At 37.1% G+C, this 23,025-nt stretch overlaps 1 protein-coding gene across 1 annotated transcript; it reads left to right on the forward strand.

Annotated features, from left to right (window-relative positions):
• Positions 1-13,342: 13,342 nt before the first annotated feature.
• LOC311627773 (olfactory receptor OR51C1-like) lies at positions 13,343-14,282 on the forward strand (the record flags this gene model as incomplete). The annotated part of the gene is given in 2 exon segments (XM_084894333.1): positions 13,343-14,257; positions 14,259-14,282. Coding segments are annotated over 2 exon segments (939 nt in total).
• Positions 14,283-23,025: the final 8,743 nt, after the last annotated feature.

Here is a 23,025-nt window from a genome sequence, read left to right on the forward strand (position 1 = left end):
GGCTGATATAATTTTTTTAATCCTTGTGTACTCTTTTATGGGAGGGCTAAAAACAGTTTTAGATATAATTTATATACCACTGAATTCATCCATTTATAAATACAATTCAGGAGGTCTGTACATTTACAGACTTGTGCAATAAAAGGCTCATTATCACAGTCCAATTATAAAAAACGTCATCATTCCTACAGGAAATCCCATACCCATGGACAGCCACTCTGAGGAGGCTTTTAAAAAATGAAATTCTATACCAGATTGTGAAATGTATCACTCCATAGCATCAATTGCTATTCATAGCAATTATGGTTCATTAACCTACCTGTGCTTCTTAGCATCATTTCTTTACACTATTTATTGCCTTGTAAGACTCTCAGCCCTGAATTCTGCTTTTCTGTTTCTTGCTTCAGCATGACCATCCATATTAGCTGCTACATGCATGAATTGTAAAGGCTGTATAACATCTTACAACGGACTATAAATCCTTCACTTATGTGTCACTGAGAATTTTTGTTACCTGTAGTTTTGACTACTGCTGTGAACAATGCTGCAATCAATGATCCTCTCTTAAAACATGGCCTGTGCCTCTGATATTTTGCTTTGGATAAATTGCTAGAAATGGAATATTATGGGCCTGTTGAGGCAATAATATACTGGAAAATTCACTTCCAGAAATCAGATATCATAAAACAGTGCTTAGTTCACAAAACACAGAAACATAACTCTGTGTACTGTAAGGACAGACAAAGGCCTCTCTCTTCCTTTGCTGTGGCCTTCCACCACTTATGAGAAGCACTTGGTAGCTAGATGCCAAGATTGTTGGCTCTCCTAATTCAAACTGCCCCTCTATTCAAACATGGGGAGGAAATAAGACTATACTCTCAAGGTTGCATTTTTGCATCCCCCTCCTCCCTGCTGTTTTAACAGCTCAGGGATAATTCACAACAGGGAGCCTCTAGTTGGTAGAAAGTTCCCTCCCGCCTCCCCTTCAGAAAAGTCTCTTTTGAACTCTTCATAACTTGTTCTAGTTATTTAACTAAAGCTTGTTTTAGTTATTTTTTTATTTATTGATTAAGGTATTACATATATGGCCTTGTTGCCCCATTGGCCCCCTCCGTCCCCCACTCATGCCTTCAACCCCCTGTTGTCTGTGTCCATTGGTAAGGCTTACGTCCATACATACAAGGTTTTTGGTTGATCTCTCCTCCTTACCCCCACCCTCCCCTACCTTCCCTCTGAGGTTTGGTGGTCTGATTAATGCTTCTCAGTCTCTGAATCTGTTTTTGTTCACCAGTTTATGTTGTTCATTATATTCCATAAATGAGTGAGATCATGTGATATTTATCTATCTCTGACTGGCTTATTTCGCTTAGCATAATGCTCTCCAGTTCCATCCATGCTGTTGCAAATAGTAAAAGTTTCTTCTTCTTCTTCTTCTTCTTCTTCTTCTTCTTCTTCTTCTTCTTCTTCTTCTTCTTCTTCTTCTTCTTCCTCCTCCTCCTCCTCCTCCTCCTCCTCCTCCTCCTCCTCCTCCTCCTTCTTCTTCTTCTTCTTCTTCTTCTTCTTCTTCTTCTTCTAGCAACATAGTATTCCATTGTGTAGCTGTACCACAGTTTTTTAATCCACTTATCTGCTGATGGGCACTTAGGCTGTTTCCAAATCTTAGCTATGGTAAATTGTACAGCTATGAATATAGGGGGGCATATATCCTTTCTGATTGGTGTTTCTAGTTTCTTGGGATATATTGCTAGAAGTGGGATCACTGAGTCAAACGGGAGTTCCAGTTTTAGTTTTTTGAGGAAACTCCATACTGTTACATTGGTTGGCTGCACTAGTCTTCATTCCCACCAGCAGTGCACGAGGGTTCCTTTTCCTCTGCATCCATGCCAGCACTTGTCGTGGGAAAAATACTGATGAGACACCTCCTTAAGACATCTATTGGACTGTCTCTTGGAATGCAAACAAACTGTAACTTTTTAAGACAACTCTCCTTTCCTCCTCATCAACTCAACTTTAACACAGTACCCCTTCCTTCCTTGGCTCTTAGTAACAGCAACCACTGGCTCTTTAAAAAGAAGCCACTCTTTCTTCCCTGCCCTGTATTGACTATAATACACAGGCTCTTTTTTCCCTTAGAAGGTAAAATAAATTTCCTCTCTGCATCTCTTCTCTTAGTTGTGAATTCTTTCAAGCCTACTTCACTGGCCAAAACCTAACATGTATTTCATTAAAAAATTTTTTTTTGATTTGATATAACTAATTTATCCATACAAATATCTAGTAAATATTTCCACAGGGTGTCCTATATTTCAAACATCATGCTAATGCTAAGTAATGGGAATTTTTTAAAAAAGAATACAACATAGTTTTTACTGCCCACGGTCTCCCAGTTTAGTGTAGAAAACAGACAAGTTAACCAATGATTATCAGTGTTGATATTTAATAAAAAAGTGATCTTTGAGGCATGAACAAGTGCTTTATGAATATACCCTGTTTCCCCCAAAATAAGACAGTGTCCCAAAGATGCGCTAGATCTTATTTTCAGGGGATGTCTTATTTTTCCATGTGCTAGGTCTTATTTTCGGAAGATGTCTTATTTTTGGGGAAACACGGTAGTAGGTAAAAATCTCAGTCTACAAGTTAGGTGTATAGAAGTAAAGTTTTATTTACTTTTTAATAATTCAAGCTATTTACTATTTTGAAATCCCACCCGACTAGGTAGAAAAAAACGAACCACAATAGTTTGAGGTATTTACCATCTGTGTTCACATTTTGAGCATCTTATATCACAGAATTTGGGTAGATGGATCTGGCCAGGAAGGTCATCTGATGTGAGATGCCTGTTTCCCTCTTTAGTCTTTAGTAAATAGTCCCTGTAGATCATGTAGACTTATGGCTCCTTTGGAACCTCAGATTTTCCCACCATTTTCGGTCCTCTCTTGAGCATGTAAGTACTGGAGTGACCTTGATTTCCACCTCCTGCACTCTGTATAAAAACCCAAATATCCTTCCAATATCTTTGAAAGCATAACCAGAATTTAATCATGCTTCATCACCTCCAAAAATGCTCCTCCTATCCAAATCACAAGTATCTCCCACTTGGATAATTTTAGCAGTTTCTTAACCATTCTCCTGGTTTCCATTCTTTCTTTCTTTCTTTCTTTTTTTTTTTTAATCTATTTTTATTGATTTTTTTTTAATTTTTTACTTTATTGATTTTTTACAGAGAGGAAGAGAGAGGGATAGAGAGTTAGAAACATCGATGAGAGGATGAGAGAGAATCATCGATCAGCTGCCTCCCGCACACTTCCCACTGGGGATGTGCCCGCAACCAAGGTACATGCCCTTGACCGGAATCGAATCTGGGACCCTTCCGTCCGCAGTCTGACGCTATATCCACTGAGTCAAACCGGTTTCGGCTCTTGGTTTCCATTCTTATCTCTTCCCACCACCCAATCTGATTTCCCATGGAAAATGTCTTGGCATGAAATTTTATTCTTTAAAATGCAACAAAAACAGTAACAATAAAACAGTATCTTATTATGCATTCTATGTCCAATCTATTATGTCAGATGTTTATGATAGGCCAAGTAACGACTCAAGAAGATGTTCACATCCTAATGCCTGGGACCTGTGAATATGTTACCATTACATGCAGAAGGAACTTTGCAGATATGATTCAAGTTGAAGACGTTGAGATGGGGAGATCATCCTGGATTATCTGGATGGGTCTAATCTAAGCAAATGAATCCTTAAAAGTAGAGAACTAGAAAGATGGCAGGATGAGAACAACTTGATTCACTGTTGTTGGCTTTGCAGATGACAGAAGGAGATCAGGAGCCAAGCACTGTGGGAAGCCTGTAAAAGGAGAAAACACAGGGTTTTTATTCTCTCCTGGGGTTTTTGTTCTATTCCTTTAGAAAGGAATGTAGCCCTGCAGATGCCTTAATTTTAGCTCAGTAAGACTTGTGAACGAAAGGTGCCACATGCTGACCTGACAAGCTCAGGGGAGGCCTGCGTGGCTCTCTTGCAAACTCAGAGACCTAAAATAACCACAAAAGATGGTTTGGAAATTAAATATTTAAACTACAAACAGGTTATAGTGGGTAGCCATGTCCTAGGCCGATATTTTCCCTGACAAAGATCAACTTAAATCTTCTTTATTGAGTCCATTTGCCTTTTTGCCTCTAAGATAACATATCTGTGAGATGTCTGGTTAACTTGTAACTTCCCTTCCTCTGGAGCCCCTGGGGCACAACCAAATGTGGTGGGCACCAGTACAGACACCTCAAACTCCTTCTTTATCATGTTAATTGTTCCTGTACCCACCTAAGTATGTGTACAACATTTTACTTTTTATCCAATCCCAAGGGTTTCCCACCCCTTTGCTTTATCCCACCTCCTTAATCCATCACCAATGAATTTCATGTAACACACCTATGTTCCTCCTTTGATTGTAATATGTATATAGAAATGTAACCCGCCATTCTTCGGAGCATTATCTCAATTTATTGAGGTTCTGCTTCCAGGCATATGTTGACAGTTTGGCTCAAATAAACTCACTAAAATTCTTTACAGGTTTCAATGTTTTCTTGTTTTTTTTTTTTTTTTTTTTTTTTTGTTAACAGACTCATTTCAGACTTTTTACCTACGCAACTGGAAGATAATAAGTTTGGTAGAAGAATCTATTATTACTTTGACTTATGCAGTTACCAAGGATAAAAGGGTTTATTTAGGTCTCTCAGTTAATTAAGTGTCACAACTAGTATTCAAATCTTGAGCTATTTGGAGACCTTTTCAGTTTTTAAAATTCAGTTCTTAGAGAATCTTCACATCCTCCTTATAATACTAATTCCTGTTCAAGCCATTCTAAACCCTATAATACACATGCTTGCTAACACATTGTCACTTGTGTAAGCTCATATTTGACAATGAAGTTTTGTTCTCTTATGTGAACTCATTGAGATTTTTGAAAACATTTTCTCTACCAGGTTGGGCAAATTCTAGGACAGTGACTGATTTCCCATTAGTTTAAGAAATGACTTGGGAATGATTACATTTATTTTTACTTTGGCTGAGAGAATGTGACTTTGTTTCTCAGAGCAATAGTTATTACATGATTATCACGTACTTTCTTTGCGTGTGCTTAGTGCAAGCTCTTGGAACTGGTGTGCAAACTGGTACAACACCGACACACACACTGGCACACTACTTCATAATATAGCTATTCTCACGGCCCTCCCACAGCCTCGCACAAGAGTCACTGGTAATTTGATTCAAGCTTTTAAAAGTCTGAGCAAATTGTCCCTCAATAAAATCACTTAGCAACAGGAATATGCAGTTGTCAATATCAATACCATTCACCCCAGGAGACATACCACAGTCTGTGACGTTATTTACCTTCGTATTAATGTTTCCCAAATTTGTTAATCCAAACAGGAAGGGCAGAAATAGAAACAAGAGAACTGTGCCATAGGGACTTGCAATAAATATTATCTACTGAGTGTCAACATTTTACTACAGTCAATAGTGAAATATTCTTGCCTATAAAATCAGTAAATATTTTTTTAAAACATAATACATGCTAGAGTTTGGCCAATGAATTCTTGAAGGAACTCACAACTAAGAGAAGAGATGCAGAAGGGAAATTTATTTTCCTTTCTAAGGGAAAAAAGGGCCTGTGTTTGGTAGTCAATACAGGGCAGGGAAGAAAGAGTGGCTTGCACTTTTGAAAGAGCCACAGTTGCTGTTGCTAGGAGACAAGGAAGGAAGGAAGGGAGATTGTGTTGAAGTTGAGCTAATGGGGACAAAAGGGAGAGTTGTCTTAAAAAGTTACAGTTTGTTTGCATTCCAAGAGATAGTCCAGCAGATGTCCTAAGGAGGTATCTTATGAGCATTTTTCCCAGGCCTGTGACACAAGCTTAGCACAAGTTATGAAGAGTTTAAAAAGGCTTGTCTGAAAGGGAGGGGGGAGGGAACTTTCTACTAACTAGAGCACATGTGTCAAACACAAGGCCCGTGGGCCAAATCCAGCCCGCCAGGCCTTGCAATGTGGCCCGCACCGCGCTGTCATCACTGCACTCTGCTGTCAGTTTATGACATTGTCAGTTTATGACTGTTCAGTAAACCATTTGGCCCTCGATTTAGGCTGGATTTAGATTTTGGCCCCTTCTCTGATTGAGTTCGACACCCCTAAACTAGAGGCTCCCTGTTGTGAATTATCTCTGAGTTGTTAAAACAGTGTGTGTGTGGGTTGGTGGTGGTGCATAAATTCAACCTTGAGAGTATAGTCTTCTTTCCTCCCCATGTTTGAATAGAGGGGCAGCTTGAATTAGGGGAACCAGCTTGAATTAGGGGAACCAAGTGCTTCTCATAACTGGTGGAAGGCCACAGCAAAGGATGAGAGAGGCCTTTGTCTGTTTTTATAATACACAGAGTTATGTTTCTGAGTTTGGTGAAGTAAACAATGTTTTATGATATTTGTATGAACTTCCTGGAAGTTAATTTTCAAGTATATTATTGCCTCAACTGGCCTATATAGTCTATTTCTAGCAATTCATCCAAAGCGAAATGTCAGAGACACAGAGAGGAACATTGATTGCAGCATTATTCACAATAGTAGTCAAAACTACAGGTAACAAAAATTCAGTGACACAGAAATAAAGGACTAGCATTCAGTTGTTAGATGTTACACTGTTGTAGTGTAGCCCCCATCTTAGAAAGAACGCCTCAAAAAAGTCGAATTATGGAGTCATTTATTAAAGGTTGGTGGCATACGAGGGGTTAAAGCTCCAAATCTCGCAGCACCAAATTGCTTGACATGCCTTGCTTATATTAGCAGAATATCACAAAAGTATCGATTATATCTTTGGAATGAGGAACCTGTTTCATGAAAAAGCATTTTTACAGAAACAGAATTTGAGCAATTTAGTTATCTACAAATCACTCAATCCACAGAAACACATTATCTGGGACGGACACCTGGACAATTTAGAATAATTGTACTGTCCAGATTCCGGGACCACTGAGTCAACAGGAATGCACTATCTGCAGTTACTAAGGCAATTTAGGATAATTGAACTATCATGGGTCCCGGGAATGTGCTTCGATGACCAGTGAGATCGCAATCAATGGGATATTCAAACCGCCATCAAGGGAGTATTCTATCATACATAAGTTCAGAAAATCAAAATAACTTTCTATTGTTTTAGCAAACATATGTCCAGAACCCAAACAGCAGTTTCTACCTGAGATGATTGCTACCATACTTCAATGCAACCTTTACAAATCAGCCCTGTACTAGCAGCTGATATGGATGGTCATGCTGAAGCAGGAAACAGAAAAGCAGAAGTCAGGGCTGAAAGTCTTATAAGGCAATAAATAGTGCAAGTTCTGAAAGAAACAGAGAGGATGAGATAGGAGTAAGGGGCCTGAGGCTTATGTATTGTATAAATCTAAAGCAAGCAAACAATAATAACCAAATAACAACAAATGGTTGCTACGTCAATGGTTATTCTGTTTATGCCACTATTTACAAAAAAACAAAACCCTGTGTTCTATAACTTTTACTGACCCTCCATGGTCTGGTAAAAGTCTCATTTTCCTCTTTTCCTAGCTCTTGCCATGCCAGATTACTAGCAGATTACTAGTTGTAGATTTGGCCAACACCAACCATTCAATTTTAGTGGATAAGGAAAAGAAGCTCATTCTTACCTCTCATTCAACTTCTGGCTATTCTGATTATTCCTTTGTACCCCATTCCTCTCTGCTTCTAACATGTCTTGTATATGCTTCCACCAACATTCTCCATTCATTATTATAAAAACATTGTAAAAAATCTACATATCTATTTTAAAACAAGACCTGACTGTGCAACAGTGACCACAATAGACATTGCCCCAGATATTACAAAGTCTAGTGGAGGACATGGTTAAGTACATGAGAAATTACAAAAACAGTTTTATAGTTACTCTAAAATGGGAATCAATAGAGGTCTTTACTACTGAAAGAACAATAGTTCACCTGAAAGCTCGTTAAAAATGCAAATAATTAGATGTCCTAAATGGTACTTTGCATTTTTACAAGATAGCTAAGGGACTCACGTGACAATCCTGTTTGAGAGTGCATGTAGATCACATAAGTGTTGGGATAACCTAGCCTCATGTGTCCGAGGGAGACTAATCAAATATGTTTGCTAAAAGGAGATCCGAGGAAACAAGAATAATAACTAATTAAACATACTTCTTGGCATAAAAAGCTGGGCCAAGAATTACATTGCCTTGCAAAGATCTACTACATGGAAAAGGATGTGAAGTAACTCTTTCCAGGGGAGCTAAGAAGGAAGGCAGGAGAGTAGAGGGTAGTGCGAGGAGACGATAAAAACTTTAGAGAATGTTTTAAGCGCAGTGGGCAGCTGTGGTGTTTCATCCCATAGGCAGACCGAGCACTACATTCAGAAACCACAAAGCAAGGCAACTGAACACAAACACAAACACAAAACCAAACCCAGTGAAATTAAAACACACACACACACACACACAATATCCAGCTTAATTAATTTATCTTCAATTTTGAAATAAGAAAACTTAGGGAAAAAACTAAAAATATTTTTACTGATTTCAGAGAGGAAGGGATAGGGAGAGAAAGATAGAAACATCAATGATGAGACAGAATCATTGACTGGCTGCCTCCTGCATGCCCCTTACTGGGGATTGAGCCCACAACCTGGGCATGTGCGCTTGATCACAGTCGAACCCGGGATCCTTCAACTCACTGGCCAAAGTTCTACCCAGAGCCAAAACAGGTAGGGCTGGAAAAAGCTATTTTAATTGTAACACAAATGTAAGTTTTATAACAAGAAGATATCTTTTGAGTTACATTTGAGGCAGAATTGAGGAATCAATAAACACCTATGTATTGCCATGGAGAACAGGATGAGATAAGGCTCTGAGGTGAGCAAAGCATGCCATGTTCAGATGTTTAGTGCTGTCAGTGTTTTGGATTTTGGCCACGTGTAGTAGTATTTCACTGTTTTTTAAATTTGCATCTCGCTAATGACATGTAATGTGGAGCATGTTTTTATATGCTTGTCATTTCCTATGCCTGTGCACAAGTTAGTAACAACTCCCAAGATATTCATAAATCACAGAAAAGATCTTGGGCTCTGAAACACATAGTATTGCACTAGTGTCAGTGAATATAGTTACTGAGCAACTCCTTGCTATACGGGCTGTCTTATGATTGCTGTGCCCTGGCAAATGAATGGGGACTGAACTCATGGGAGATTCATTAACAATACTTATCTCCTACTTTTGCACTATGCAAAGCTTTGATTTATAGCTATTCAGAGGTCAAATTGTTCTTGAGTGAGAACTGAAATCATAGTTCATCTCCAGGCCTCTCCTTTAGGGAAATACGAGTGAAGCTAGACTGAAAAGAAGTTGCCCTTTATAGTCTGTTGTTTGGGGCACAGAGAATTAGCAGGGCACAGCTGGATAGAGTTCCCTCCTAGGAATTTGTGTTTTTGCTGGGTAAAGGCTTATAAGACAGCTTCTGGGCTCTTTATAAAGGCTCCCTTTCTCAAATGTGATAGCTCTTCATTCCTGAGACTTCCCTGGGTTCTTCTGCAGAAGAGATATCTTTGGAGATGGGGCAGGATTGATGAGAGACTGTTTCCCAGCCTTAGCCCTTTCTATCTGGCTTTAAGAAGATTCTCTGTTACTGTTTGAGGTGACTCTTTCAGAGAGCAGGGGGTAGGATCAAGCAAACTCCCTTTCCAGACACAAGAATTCTTCTTTGCATAAGGTCAGTATTGTAATTTATCCAAGTCTTTTCCGAATACATCAGGGACTGTATAATTTTTGGATAGTTTATAAAACCAACAGTTTAGAGGAAATTGGTAACCTCAGTAGTATGTATTTAACATATTTACATATTATATGTATTCATATATTATGTAATTAAAAAAATAATTTCTATATTGTTCAAAATAGTCATTAAAATATAGACTGCAGTCTTGAACTTGTGAACATTTACTCATTCCTCAAGTTTTTTTTTTTTTTTTAAAGTTAAAATTCCTTTAAAATAAAAAGGGGCAAAACATGTGGTTTGAAGTCAGAGAGAAGAAAGTAACATGATTCCTCTGAGCCTTGGTTTTCTAATCAGTGCCTCAGTTTTCTCATCTGTAAAAAGTAGCCAACAATACCCAATACATGTTGCTGTGATAGTGATTTGATATGAAGCTTTGTAGTTGGGGCAATCCTATACATTCTTGGTGATCTGGCTTAAAGAATAAGTCATATCTCTGGAAGAATTCTCCTCAGGAAAGAACAAAGCATTAAAATGTATCTTTCCAAGAATAGTTATTTAATATTTGCTCATTAGGCTTAGTGAAAAAACACACTCAAGGGTGGTTTTAAAATCATAGAATTAAAAACAAACAAACAAACAAACAAAAACAACAACAAAAAACAAAAGTTATTCCTGCCCAGAAGCTTCACTAATAGAGTTCTATGCATTGGAATAGTCTTACTATGTTGCTTTGATTATGTAAGTTGGACTGAAAAAAGATTCCAGAAGAATCATGCAGAGGTATGGAAAGAAGGATTCTGAGAAAGAGATGTAATAAAGAAAATTCTTGGGTACTTAGGGAGTATTTAATACATTATTAGCATTGTTTTCAAAAAGAAGGCAAGCTATGCCCTAGCTGGTTTGGCTCATTAGGTAGTGCGTCGGCCTGTGGACTAGAGGATCCCGGGTTTGATTCTGGTCAAGGGCACAAGCCTGGGTTGCGGGCCAGTAGGGGGCCTGCAGAAGGGAAGGTAGTTGATCAATGATTCTCTCTTATCATTGATGCTTCTATATCTCTCTCCCTCTCCCTTCCTCTCTGGAAAAAAAAAAAAATAATTAAGGCTAGCTTGGACACTTAAATAATCCATTGGGGTCTCTTAATTTATTTGCTTTAATAAAAAGAGCTTTTACTTGAAAACTGCTTCCTCATCTTGAAAATAAAGAAGATATATTTTAAAGGTCCTTAATACTTTATCTAGAAAAAAACTGTTTTTATCATCATGTCTAAATTTGAGCAAAGTCCTAGCATCAAGGATACATACCAGATTAATAAGAATACTGTTAGTTTGTAATTTTTTCTTTTAATACTGTATGTGCCCATTTTGTTATATGACTTTTACATCTAATTTGATGGAATCATATATCAGGAATCACAATATGTCCCTGATTGTAAGTGTCTCAGGTCTGTAACTATGATTAGACACAATTCCTTTTTTTAATTCAACACACGCTCTTAGATGTTATTGCGCCAGGCATTTTTCCTGGCTCTGGGGGCACAGGTCTGGGAGAAACTAATGAGGTCCTTGTGTGTTCCTGGGGGTCATTCTCACCTTTGAGGCGATGCCTCTGAAATATTTTTTTTTTAGTTATTATTTTGATTTTTATTAATTTCAGAGAGGAAGAGAGAGGGAGAGAGATAGAAACATCAATGATGAGAGAGAATCATTGATGGGCTGCCTCCTGCACTCCTCTTACTGGGGATGAAACCCTCAATTTGGGCATATGCCCTTGACCGGAATCAAACTCTGGACCCTTCAGTCCGCAGACTGATGCTCTATCCTTTGATCCAAACAGGCTAGGGCATATGCCTCTGCAGTCTTACCAGTAGATACTTCTTTTGTCTTTTCCTTAAATATCGGTATTTCCCAGGGCTTTTTCCTCAGACCTCCTTTCCCTTAGATTTTATTACTCCAAGATATTTTGCCACTCCTGTGACTTCAATCCCGACACCAGTTTGACAACTCTCAAGACGTTATCAGGAAGCCATCACTGAGGTTCTTGCATGTATGTCCCAGGTGAAAAAGTGAGGCTTGTCTTACAACTGATGTCCAAATGCTCATTCCAAACCTATGAATTATATATATATTTTTCATTGTCTCAAGTCAAGCTTTCCAGCCATTAAATTTTTAGTGAGTTCTCAAGAGGCTTTCTGCATTGAACCTTTCTTCAGATACCCAGAGAAATACCTTGTTGGTTACATTTCCTGTAACCAGTTATTTTCACTCAAGTTGAAGCTACTGCCTGTTAACTGAAGGGGTAGGGGAGTGGGGTTTGAAATGAGACTCTCCAAGTTAACTTACACTCAGATATTTTCTTTTCAGTGTCATGTATGAACCTTCTTGGAGTACCATGTCAAATACTAGTTCTGTCCATTGTACACACTGCTATTTGGTAGGTATACCATGCATATTTGTTGAGAGAAAGCATGCATTAGTGACTGAAAGAGGAACATAGACTTTAAAAACCAAGCGTTCTTTCTGTAGATAAAAATAGGGTGTCTGAAAAGTTAGTACAAGAATCAATATAAGGAACTTCTTTGATCCTATTAATTTCTTGATCTGGCTGAATGCATGCTCATATCCTCCGGCAGTGTGGGCTTCTTAGGGAAGTCCCTGCCCCAATATATTTTCAATGCCCTTTGGCAAAATCAGAACAAAAAAGAAACTTTTGAGATATCTTCTCCAATTGATATTTGAGATTCTAATGAGTTTTATTGTTTTTGTTGAGCTTGCCTTTAGGCCATCTATCCCTTAGGGAGAATTTTCTTAAATAATAACAGGCTCACAGCTTAAATATTAAACATTTTAATGTCTTATCTATCACTCACTGTGGTTTGTTTGAATAATTTAAATTGGTTCTTTCCCAGTATTTAGTGTTTTTTTTTTCCCCCACTCTCTCTTTTTTTTCTTCTTTCTCCCCCCTCCCCCCAATAGTTGTTTTGTATTTGTTCAACCAGAAGTCTTTTTCTGATTGAATTTTCTGACAATTATTAACTATTATCTTTACTATCTTATTTTCATTGGGTACACAATGACTTATAAATCTTAATATCCTCTCAAGGGTTTTTTTCCTTGGAAACTGGTAAGTGAAGAAAAGCAGGATGAATTGCTTTTTGTGTTGTATGATTACCCAGAACTAGCCTATTTGCCCAAGAACATAGATTGTAAAACTGGAAAATGTTACCATTCTCTATCTAATCTCCTGTTTCATACATATCAATAGATAGAAATATGATATAACATGTGGGAGTCTTGCTAAAACCCATGTGTCTTCATACAGTTTACTGATCTGTCTCTTTCTCTAGTTCACCCAAGATTAACTCTACACCTAAGAAAATAATAACTGGGTTTGGACTTCTCTTCTACTGAAGAACAGGACAAGGTTCATAGTGATCCTACTTTATGCAATATATAGTAGAGAATGAAAACTATTTTCTTCCCTAGTTTTACAGGATATGCTTTTCTTTCCCTAGGGAAAGCTACTTCCTTCACTCATCATGCCATCCTTCAATCAGAGCATCTTCCACCCCGCAGTTTTCTTCCTCACGGGCATCCCTGGTTTTGAAACTCACCATGCCTGGATCTCCATCCCCTTCTGCTGTCTCTATGCCATTGCCATCTCTGGGAATGGAATGATCTTGTTTGTCATCATCACTGAGTCAAGTCTTCATGAACCCATGTACTATTTCCTCTCTATGCTCTCCTTCACGGACCTAGGATTGTGCCTTTCCACATTGGTCACCATACTGGGTATTTTCTGGTTTAACGCTAGAGAAATCAGCTTCAATGCCTGCATTGGCCAAATGTTCTTTATCCATGGTTTCACCTTCATGGAGTCCTCAGTACTCCTGGCGATGGCCTTTGACCGCTTCATTGCCATCTGTAACCCACTGAGATATGCCACCATCTTAACCAACTCAAGGATCATCAAAGTGGGCTTTGCAATCGTTATCAGGGGGACAATAGCTCTAGTGCCTTTACTTCTGCTCCTTAAGCGTCTGTCCTTTTGCCGTAGTCATGTTCTGCACCACTCATATTGTTTCCACCCTGATGTGATGAAGCTTTCGTGCACAGACACCAAGATCAACAGTGCATTTGGCCTGTCCATTGTTGTATCTACTGCTGGCTTAGACTCCATCTTGATCCTCCTCTCCTATGTTCTGATCATCCACTCTGTGCTCAGCATTGCCTCCCCAGAGGAAAGGAAAAAGGCCTTTGGAACCTGTGTCTCACACATAAGTGCTGTCGCCATTTTCTACATCCCCATGATCAGCTTGTCACTGGTGCATAGATTTGGGAAGCACGCCCCTCCCCTTGTGCACACTCTCATTGCCAATGTTTATCTACTTATCCCTCCTGTAATGAACCCCATAATCTACAGTGTGAAGACCAAGCAAATTCGTAAGGCTGTGCTCAAAATATTTCTTTCTAAGCTAATTTAGGAAGGTTTTAGATGACCATATCTTTACTAAGTCTTCTCTAACTCATATTTTATCATCTACCAATATGAGTTACAACTGTATCTTGAAAAAGCATGTTTCTATATGCTTCCGCTCCATTGTGAGGAACTGGTAATTTACTAATCCCTTCACCTTCTTTCATCCAGCCACTCAACCCATCACCCCTCTGACAGCTGTCAGTCTGTTCTATGTATCCATGCCTCTGTTTCTACTTTGTTCATCAGTTTATTTTGTTCCTTAAATTAGATTCCACATATTTTGTTCATTGGACTCCACAGATATTTAAATGGAGTTCTCCAATCAGTACGTGGAACGTCCCTGTTAATAGCTGCCACTTTCCTTTCAGTATTCTTCTGTATAAAATTCTGGCAGTAGTTTCATCTAACAATGTTATTTCATTATTTGTTCCATTTTTCATGAATTTTCCAAATTTATAGATAACTAATTCTACTAATATCCAGTTTTACTATTAATTTAATCTTTATTTCAACTCAAATCCTCCCCATTCTAGGGTGGAAGTAGTTTGGGCATGTGTGGTCTCTCCACTTGTCTAATAAACTTGAATTCATCTTTATTTTTATTGTAACAGTATTCTTATAGTGATAGAATTCACTCACAACACAATTCATCAATTGAATGTGCAAAACTTAATGGTTTTTATTATATTCACAGAGTTTGCAAATATTATCACAAAAAGTTTTAGAACATATTCATAATCATAAAAGAAAAACTGATCAACTCCTTTCCTACCTGGTTCTATGTCTTATGATTGCTGTGATCCTGGCAAACCACTGGTGAGCAAACACATGGGAAATTCATTAACACCATTTGTCTCTTACTTTTGCCCTATTAAAGCTTTGACTTGCAGCTATTTAGGGTCAAATTGCTATTAAATAAGAAATGGAATTGAAATTCATATCTAGGATTATCCTTTGGGGAAGTAGAGTGAGCTACACTGAAGAAAAATTGTCCTTCATATTCTGGCATTTGGGGCACAAAGGTTAGCAGGACATAGCTATTTAGAGTTTTCTCCTAGGAATTTGTGTTCCTGCTGGGTAAATGTCTCTCACCAGGCAGCTTCTGAACTCTTCATAAAGGTTTTCTTTCTTAAATCTGATTGCTCTGTCTTCCTGAGAACTCCTCATGAATTCTTAACAAAAGAGAACTCTTTGGAGTTGGTTTATGAGGAGATTAGGTAGGGACTGTTTCCTTTACCTTAGGACAGAAGGACTTTTTTTTTTTTTTCTCTTAAAGGTTTTTATTTTTTTTTTTAAAGTCTATCTTCTCAAGATTATCCGCTCAAGTATCTTCTGGCAAGGATTTGGTGGAAAGGAAATCTTATATATTGCTAGTGGGATTATAAATCGGTCCAACTACTATAGAAAACAATAAGGAAAAATTGTACATCTATACAATGGAATACTATGCTGCACTAAAAAAGAAGGAACTCCTACCATTTGCAACAACATGAATAGAACTGGAGAGCATTATGCTAAGTGGAATAAGCCAGTCAGAGAAAAATAAATATCACATGATCTCACTCATCTATGGGAAATAATGAACAACATAAACTGGTGAACAAAATCAGATCCAGAGACAGGGAAGCATTGATCAGACTGTTAAACCTCAGAGGGAAGATGGGGGAAAGTGGGAGAAAGGGGGAGAGATCAACCAAAGGACTTGTATGCATGCATATAAGCCTAACCAGTGGACACAGACAACAGGGGGGTGAGGGCATGAGTTGGGGGGGGGGGGGAGGTTGGGAAGGTAATGGGGAATGAGGACAAATAGGTAATATCTCAATTAAAAAAAGAAATTAAAATGAAAAAAATAAGGAAGTTCCTCAAAAAATTAAAAATAAATCCACTATATAATCCAGCAATTCTACCCAAAGGAAATGGAAACAGGATTTGAAAAAGATGTATATACTCCCACAGTTATTGCAGCATTATTCACAATAACCAAGATATGAAGATGACCCAAATACCCATCAATGGTTGAATGGGTAAAAAAATGTGGTACATATACACAATAGAATATTGTTCATCCATGAAAAAGGAATATATTCTCCCATTTGTGACATGAGTATATCTTGAAAACATTATGCTAAGTAAATCAGAGAGAGAAAGACGAGACTGTATGATATCAATTATCTGTAGAATCTAAAAAAGCTAAATCTTTAAAAAAGAGCGTAAATGGTGATTACCAGGGAATAGGGAGTGGATAAGATTGATGGTGTTTAAGGAAACAAACTTGTAATGAGTAGTAAAAAAGTCATAGAGATCTAATAACACACTATAATGAATACAGATAATAACATTATGCTATAATTATTAATGTAATAAATATTGGTACATTAGGAATCATATTACAATATATAAATGTAATAAAGTAATACACACTCATGTTAAATATACACAGTGTTATAATTAAATTTATTAAAAAACAAGTGAGTAAGTAAATAAATAATAAATAAAGACTGCTACTTCGTGGGATGACTTTTTAAAGAGCACAGGATAGGGTTGAATAACTTTTCCTTCTATACCCAAGAATTTTTCTTTGCCCAAGGTCAGTGTTTAGTGCATTGAAATATTTTCTGAATACATCAGGAACTTTATAATATTCAAATAGCTTATGCAACCAACAGCTCAGAAATTGATTAACTCAGTAGTATATATTCAAGAGATTCCTTTATTATGTTAACTTAAAAATAATTGCTGCAATGTTTAAAAGTTTTTACAAATACAGAAAGCAGTCATGAGCACATGTTCATTCATTCCACAATTTTTAAAAAACTAAATTCTTTTAAAGTAAGGACTGGTAGGAAACATGACATTTGGAGTCAGGAGAAAATTCAGTTCCTAACTCTGCTATTGACCCATTGGGGTGCATGTGAGAACATGATTCCTCTGAGCCTCAGTTGTCTAATCTTCGCCTTAGTTCTTTCACCTTAAAAAAGAACTGAGATCCAACGCATGTGGTGATAGCAATGGATATGAGACTTAGTCCTGGGAGCTGTCTATTTATATGTTCCTGGTGGTCTGGTTATAGAAAAGAATTCCCAAAGGGAGGAAAGAGGCATTTAAATAAATATATCTTTCCAAAAATAGTTATTTATATTGGCTCAGTAGTTTCAGTGCAAGGAACCCAGGGGTCGTTTAAGAGTCAGAATTTAAGAAAAGGAAACTTCTCCAGTGACCTGTGGACTTGGGGTGATAATGATGTATCCATATGGGTTCATCAGTTGTAACAAATGTACCGTGTAGTGGGGGGTGGTGCTAATGGGGAAAGCTACGTATGTGTGGGGGCAAAGTGTATTTGGGTATTCCTCGTATTTTCCTTTTAATTTTGCTGTGAACTTAAAACTGTTCTAAAAAATAAAGTCTTAACAACAATAAAAATTAAGTAGAGGGATATTTACACATTTTCTTCATGATTATTTCTATATCTAAAATTGACACTGCCTATTAATTTTAATGTACTTTAAAATTTTGCAATTTTTAAAAAATAATCATCTACATGAAGATCTTTTTGCCAATCAAAAAAACAAACAAACAACAAAACAAAAACAAAACACAAACAAACAAAACTTAAGCAGCATTCTCAGGCAATCTGCGAAGATGCACACACACACATACAAGCACACACATATGGCAAAAGAAAGAGACTGGGAGACTGTGAAAAGGAAAAGCAAAACATAAAAGGAAAGCTACCCTTGTTCCTAAGCTTTGCTAATAGAGATCCCCGCATTAGAATCGTTCTACTATTTCCCAGGAGTTTTCTGATTAAGACATTTCAGGCAGCCCGGGTCATGGTGCTTATATAGACCACACATCCCTGAAGAAAACAGCTCCCCCGCTCCGGAGGCCCTTCCTGGCGACCAGGGCAGGAAAGACCACGTCTTCATGCTTTGTAAGTAAAACTGCTGCATTCAGGGACAACAACAGACTTTCCACACACTGGTTTCCTTTAAGAATGGGAAAGATGTGTTAACTGCAATGAGCTCTCCTGAGTGCCTAGAGAAAACTGTAGAAAGCTTTTTCCTGAAATCTGTTCTTGGGGACATTATAGTCTAACTGATTGGGTTTCTTTGGTCTGTGTGCCATATGTCTTGATGTTTGGAAAGTCCCCAGCCTGCCCTTGCAATTGTGAGTTTTCTGGATAGTTGTGCCACATTTCAAAATCATCACCTAAGAGCAGCTGGCTTTACTGCCCCTGTCTACCGCCCACATCATTCTCATCCACACTTACCACTATTACATGCCTCCCATGTATTGGTTAGCAGGTTAAATGCTTTATGAATGCTATCTTATTTAATCCTTAAACATTAATGCTTTTGGTAAGCTTCCAATTCCACAGAACTAGTTATTATTTGGAGAACCACAGCTAAAATTGGTGGCAGAGCCAGCATTTGAATCTAGGTTTGCTGACCCTATAACCATAATAATGGCTTTCTATGTTCAGGGAAGAGAGACAACTCAAAGTATTCCTGCATGTTCCTACAGTGGGAATATTATCTTCATATAAGGAGAGGATAATGATAAAAAAACAAATGGAAGGAGGCACATAAAAGTTTACCTAAAGTATTAAGGCATATTTGGCTGTCAAAATCAACACAGCCAGGCTGTTGTGGCTTGGTGGTTGAGTATAGACTTATGAATTAGAAGATCATGGTTCGATACCTGGTCAGGGCACATGCCCAGGTTGCCAGCTTGATCCCCAGTAGGGGGTGTGCAGAAGGCAGCTAATTGAAGATGATTCTCTCAATGATGTTTCTACCTCTCTCCCCCTCTTCCTTCTTCTCTGAAATAAATTAAAAATATATTAAAAACCAAAGAAAAACCAAATCAACACACAGTACTCATTTTGTGAGAATGAAAGAGAGTTCAATGAGATTCTTCCAATAGTCACATGCATGATTTTAGGCTACATGACATGAATTAAATGATCAAAGCTGAAATGTGTTGAGATCCTGATATATTTCTAGAGTTCTTGGTCAGTTCAAATTAATGTTGACTTGATAAATGAACCAATGGAACAAATAATGAGTCTTGGATTTAAATTATATAAAAAAGTATCTATTATCTTCTCACACTGCAGAATACAGTGCAAAGATACTGGGAATAAATGATAAATAAGCAATTATCTACCTGCCAGTACCTTATGTTAGTGGAAGAGGCATATTTTTAAAAAAACCAAAAACTATGATCATACAATAGAACAACTACTATTCCAGATCTATACATAAAAAAGAATATAGCTACAGTGGAAGGAATATTTCCTTCTGACTTGACATAGAGAAGGTGATGCCACAAAAAGCTTCCAGAAGTAAATTAATGTTGAATTGATAAATGGATGAAAGGAGAAAATAATGAGTCTTTAGAATTTAGAATTTAGGCTCATTCAAAGGAGAGTGGGAAATATGTGAACAAAGCAAATGACAGCATTGTGAAAGAAGTTGCTACATTTGATAGTTTGCTGAAGTAGGAAAATCCCAGGTTGACTATATGGGTTTGGGAAGAGGTTAGGTAGCAGTAATAGTAGGTTTTGGTGAGATTGGAAAGATCTTTGGCTGCTGTAGTAAAGAGATAAAGAATTTTAACCTTTTGCTGAAGGCAGTGAAGAGCTCTGTATAAGGAGTGATGTGAAGATGTGCTTTTGAAATTATGCTCATGTCAATATGGAAAATTTGGAAACACTTGCAACTCAGGACAGGGAAATGACTTATGAGAATATTGTGGTAGTTTTTTAATGAGAATTTTATATAAAATGGAGGTGATGTAACTGGAGGATAAGGATGGTCAATCAAAAGCTATGCAAGATCTGAATATATAGTAGTTTGGAGATTGAATACTAGACAGTTGTGTAGGCAGAATTCTAAAAGGGCCCTCAAGGTTCCTGCCCCCTATGTCCTTGTCCAGTATAAAACCCACAACTTGAGTGTGAGTGAACCTATGAATGTGTTGAGGTATCACATCTGTGATTGTGTTATATTGTATAGCAAAGGGAGTTTACACTTGTAAATAAGGTCCCTGATTATTTGACTTTGAGTTAATAAAAAAGGATATTATGCTGGATTAGACTGACCTAATCATTTGAGCCTTTAAAAGAGATAAGAAACGGAAGAGAGATTCCTCTACTGGGTTAGAAGATGCAAATATCATGTGACAGATCTACTTGGTTGGGAGCTAAGAGCTACCCCCTGACCACAGCAGCAAAAAAACGGAGACCTCAGTCCTACACCACAAGGAGCTCAATGTGAGACTCTGAGCAGAGATCTTATTTATGCTGTACTCAGATGTCTGATTTACTGAAATGTGAGATAATGGATGTGTCTCATGCATTTGTGCTAATTTTTATGCAGCAACAGAGAACTAATGCGACAGAGTATTTTTCAGTCTAAAAAGAAGCCAGATTTCAACTATAGGTGTGAACCATTAAAGAGGGAAATGAGGATGAACAAATGTTCAATAAATTGTTGATTAAAAGAAGGAAATTCATGCTAAAGGGAAGCAGGGTTAATAAGAGAGGATTATTAGTTTTTTTCTTGTGTGTTTGTGTTTGTTTTTTGTTTTACATTGTGTTTAAGGTGAAAATAAAGTTGGCATGTTTACAAACTATGCTAATGTGAGATTGGAAAGGGAATATAAATCAAAGGAAAAAATAAATAAATGTTGGAGTTACTTCCCGGAGTAGAAAGAGATTTTATATTCATCCTTTTTTCAGTGTTTAAATAATTTCCACATTCCTAACTATCTTAAAGATAATTCCATATTGGATCCCTGTTACCTTCAAATATGACCTTTAATACGTTGTATCTCACACTATAATGGCATTCTAGAATACCAAAATCCACATACCTTGGACATGCTTAGAATATCTTCAAGGTGGTTTTTACCTATCATCTCCTGCATAAGTTATCTTCATGTCCCTAAGAAAGCCTTTCTTGACCTTTCCCTACACAAGTTTTTCATGTATATAAACTGCAGAATCTTAATCTGAGTATTCTGTATTTTAAACACAAGCCCTTTAGTGTGTATATCATACTGCATTTTACTTGTTTGTTTACACATTTGTTTTCTTCATTATCTTACCCTTTGACTAATATCCTTGAGGACAGGTGCCATGTCTAATTTGCTTCTATATCCCTTTTGTATGGATTATAACATGTACCCAATAATTTAATGTTAAACTAAACATATTCCAAAAGTGATTGAGAAGCCGGGTAGTAGTGTTGTCTTTGAGATGGAGCATAGAGTTCTTCTCATTAAGGAAGGGATTAAGAAAGGCTGAGAAGCCGAAGCCAGTTTGGCTCAGTGGTAGAGCATCGGTCTGTGGACTGAAAGGTCCCAGGTTCGATTCCGGTCAAGGGCATGTACATTGGTTGTGGGCACATCCCTGGTAGGGGGTGTGCAAGAGGCAGCTGGTCGATGTTTCTCTCTCATCGACGTTTCTAGCTCTCTATCTCTCTCCCTTCCTCCTCTCTGTGAAATATCAATAAAATATATTAAAAAAAAAAAGAAAGGCTGAGAAAATCATAGATGTGGAGAAATAAGGGAACACATAAAGAAAATATTAATCAGGTACACTAAGTCAGACAGATAATATATATTTTCTTTCTACTATCAGATGATAAGGTATATGGATAAATATAAGGGGCATGCAAAAAAAAAAGTGGAAAATGAAGTGAAAGAAATTATTGTATAGTGTTAACTTTAATTTTTAAAAGTGACAATACCTAATATTTGGTGATTTTTTTTTTTTACATTATAGTGAGATAGCCTAGTTTTTCACATATATTAACTAATTTAATCATCACAATAATTCTATGCAATATATATATTATCATTACTTTAGAGATAGAGAATTCCAGACACACACTGTTTAGTAACACACTCTGTAGGTTGTTTAGTTGATATATATATCAGTACATGCTTGAACCCATCAGTTTAGAATATGTAATCCTAAAAAATTAATTTGGGATGCCAGTTAAAAGTTCATAACATCAAAATATCCGTAATATTGACCTTTGAGACTCTATACTCAAATAGTCCTGATTGTCATTGTCTTGATTGTTTATACTTGTTATGTGGTATGAAAGTTAATTAGGTACAGTTCAAAGTTATGGGATTGTAAATAGGATGAATATTCACACAGGATATTATCACAACTACTAACAGATAGTAGGGGCTCAACAAATGTTATTATAGCTCTTCATTATGATTAGGTACAATCAACCTGATTGACAGAAAGTACTCAGGTGATAAAGATAAGACTACTTTTTGGGTCACTGGAAGTTAACTTACTTTATTGACTAAATTGAATCACTGCATATATTGTTTGCTGTTCATCTAAAATTTTGTACAACTCTATTGACATATTTCTACAAATATGTTGCCGACCAAGTGAAATCAGGAAGTGAATGGGTAAATCTCCCTGAATAGACATGTGAATCTAAATAAAGTAGGCCATGGTTTAATTTGTTAGTTACAAAGTCTGTATCCTCACATAATTGTTCATTTCCTATTTTATGCTCCTTGATTAGATGTAGTCTTAGTTTTCTTTTTTTTAACCAATCTTCATGAGCTTTTTATATAATAGAGAGATTGTCTTTTATAAATGTTTATCTGGTGAAATAATTTCAAGTTGACTGCATTTTAGAGAAATATGATATATCATTGCAGGATAACCAGATTAAGATTCTGCAGTTTGAGTTCAAC

The sequence above is a fragment of the Pipistrellus hanaki genome, assembly GCF_964339955.1.
Source record: "Pipistrellus hanaki genome assembly, chromosome: 9".
NCBI lineage: Eukaryota > Metazoa > Chordata > Mammalia > Chiroptera > Vespertilionidae > Pipistrellus > Pipistrellus hanaki.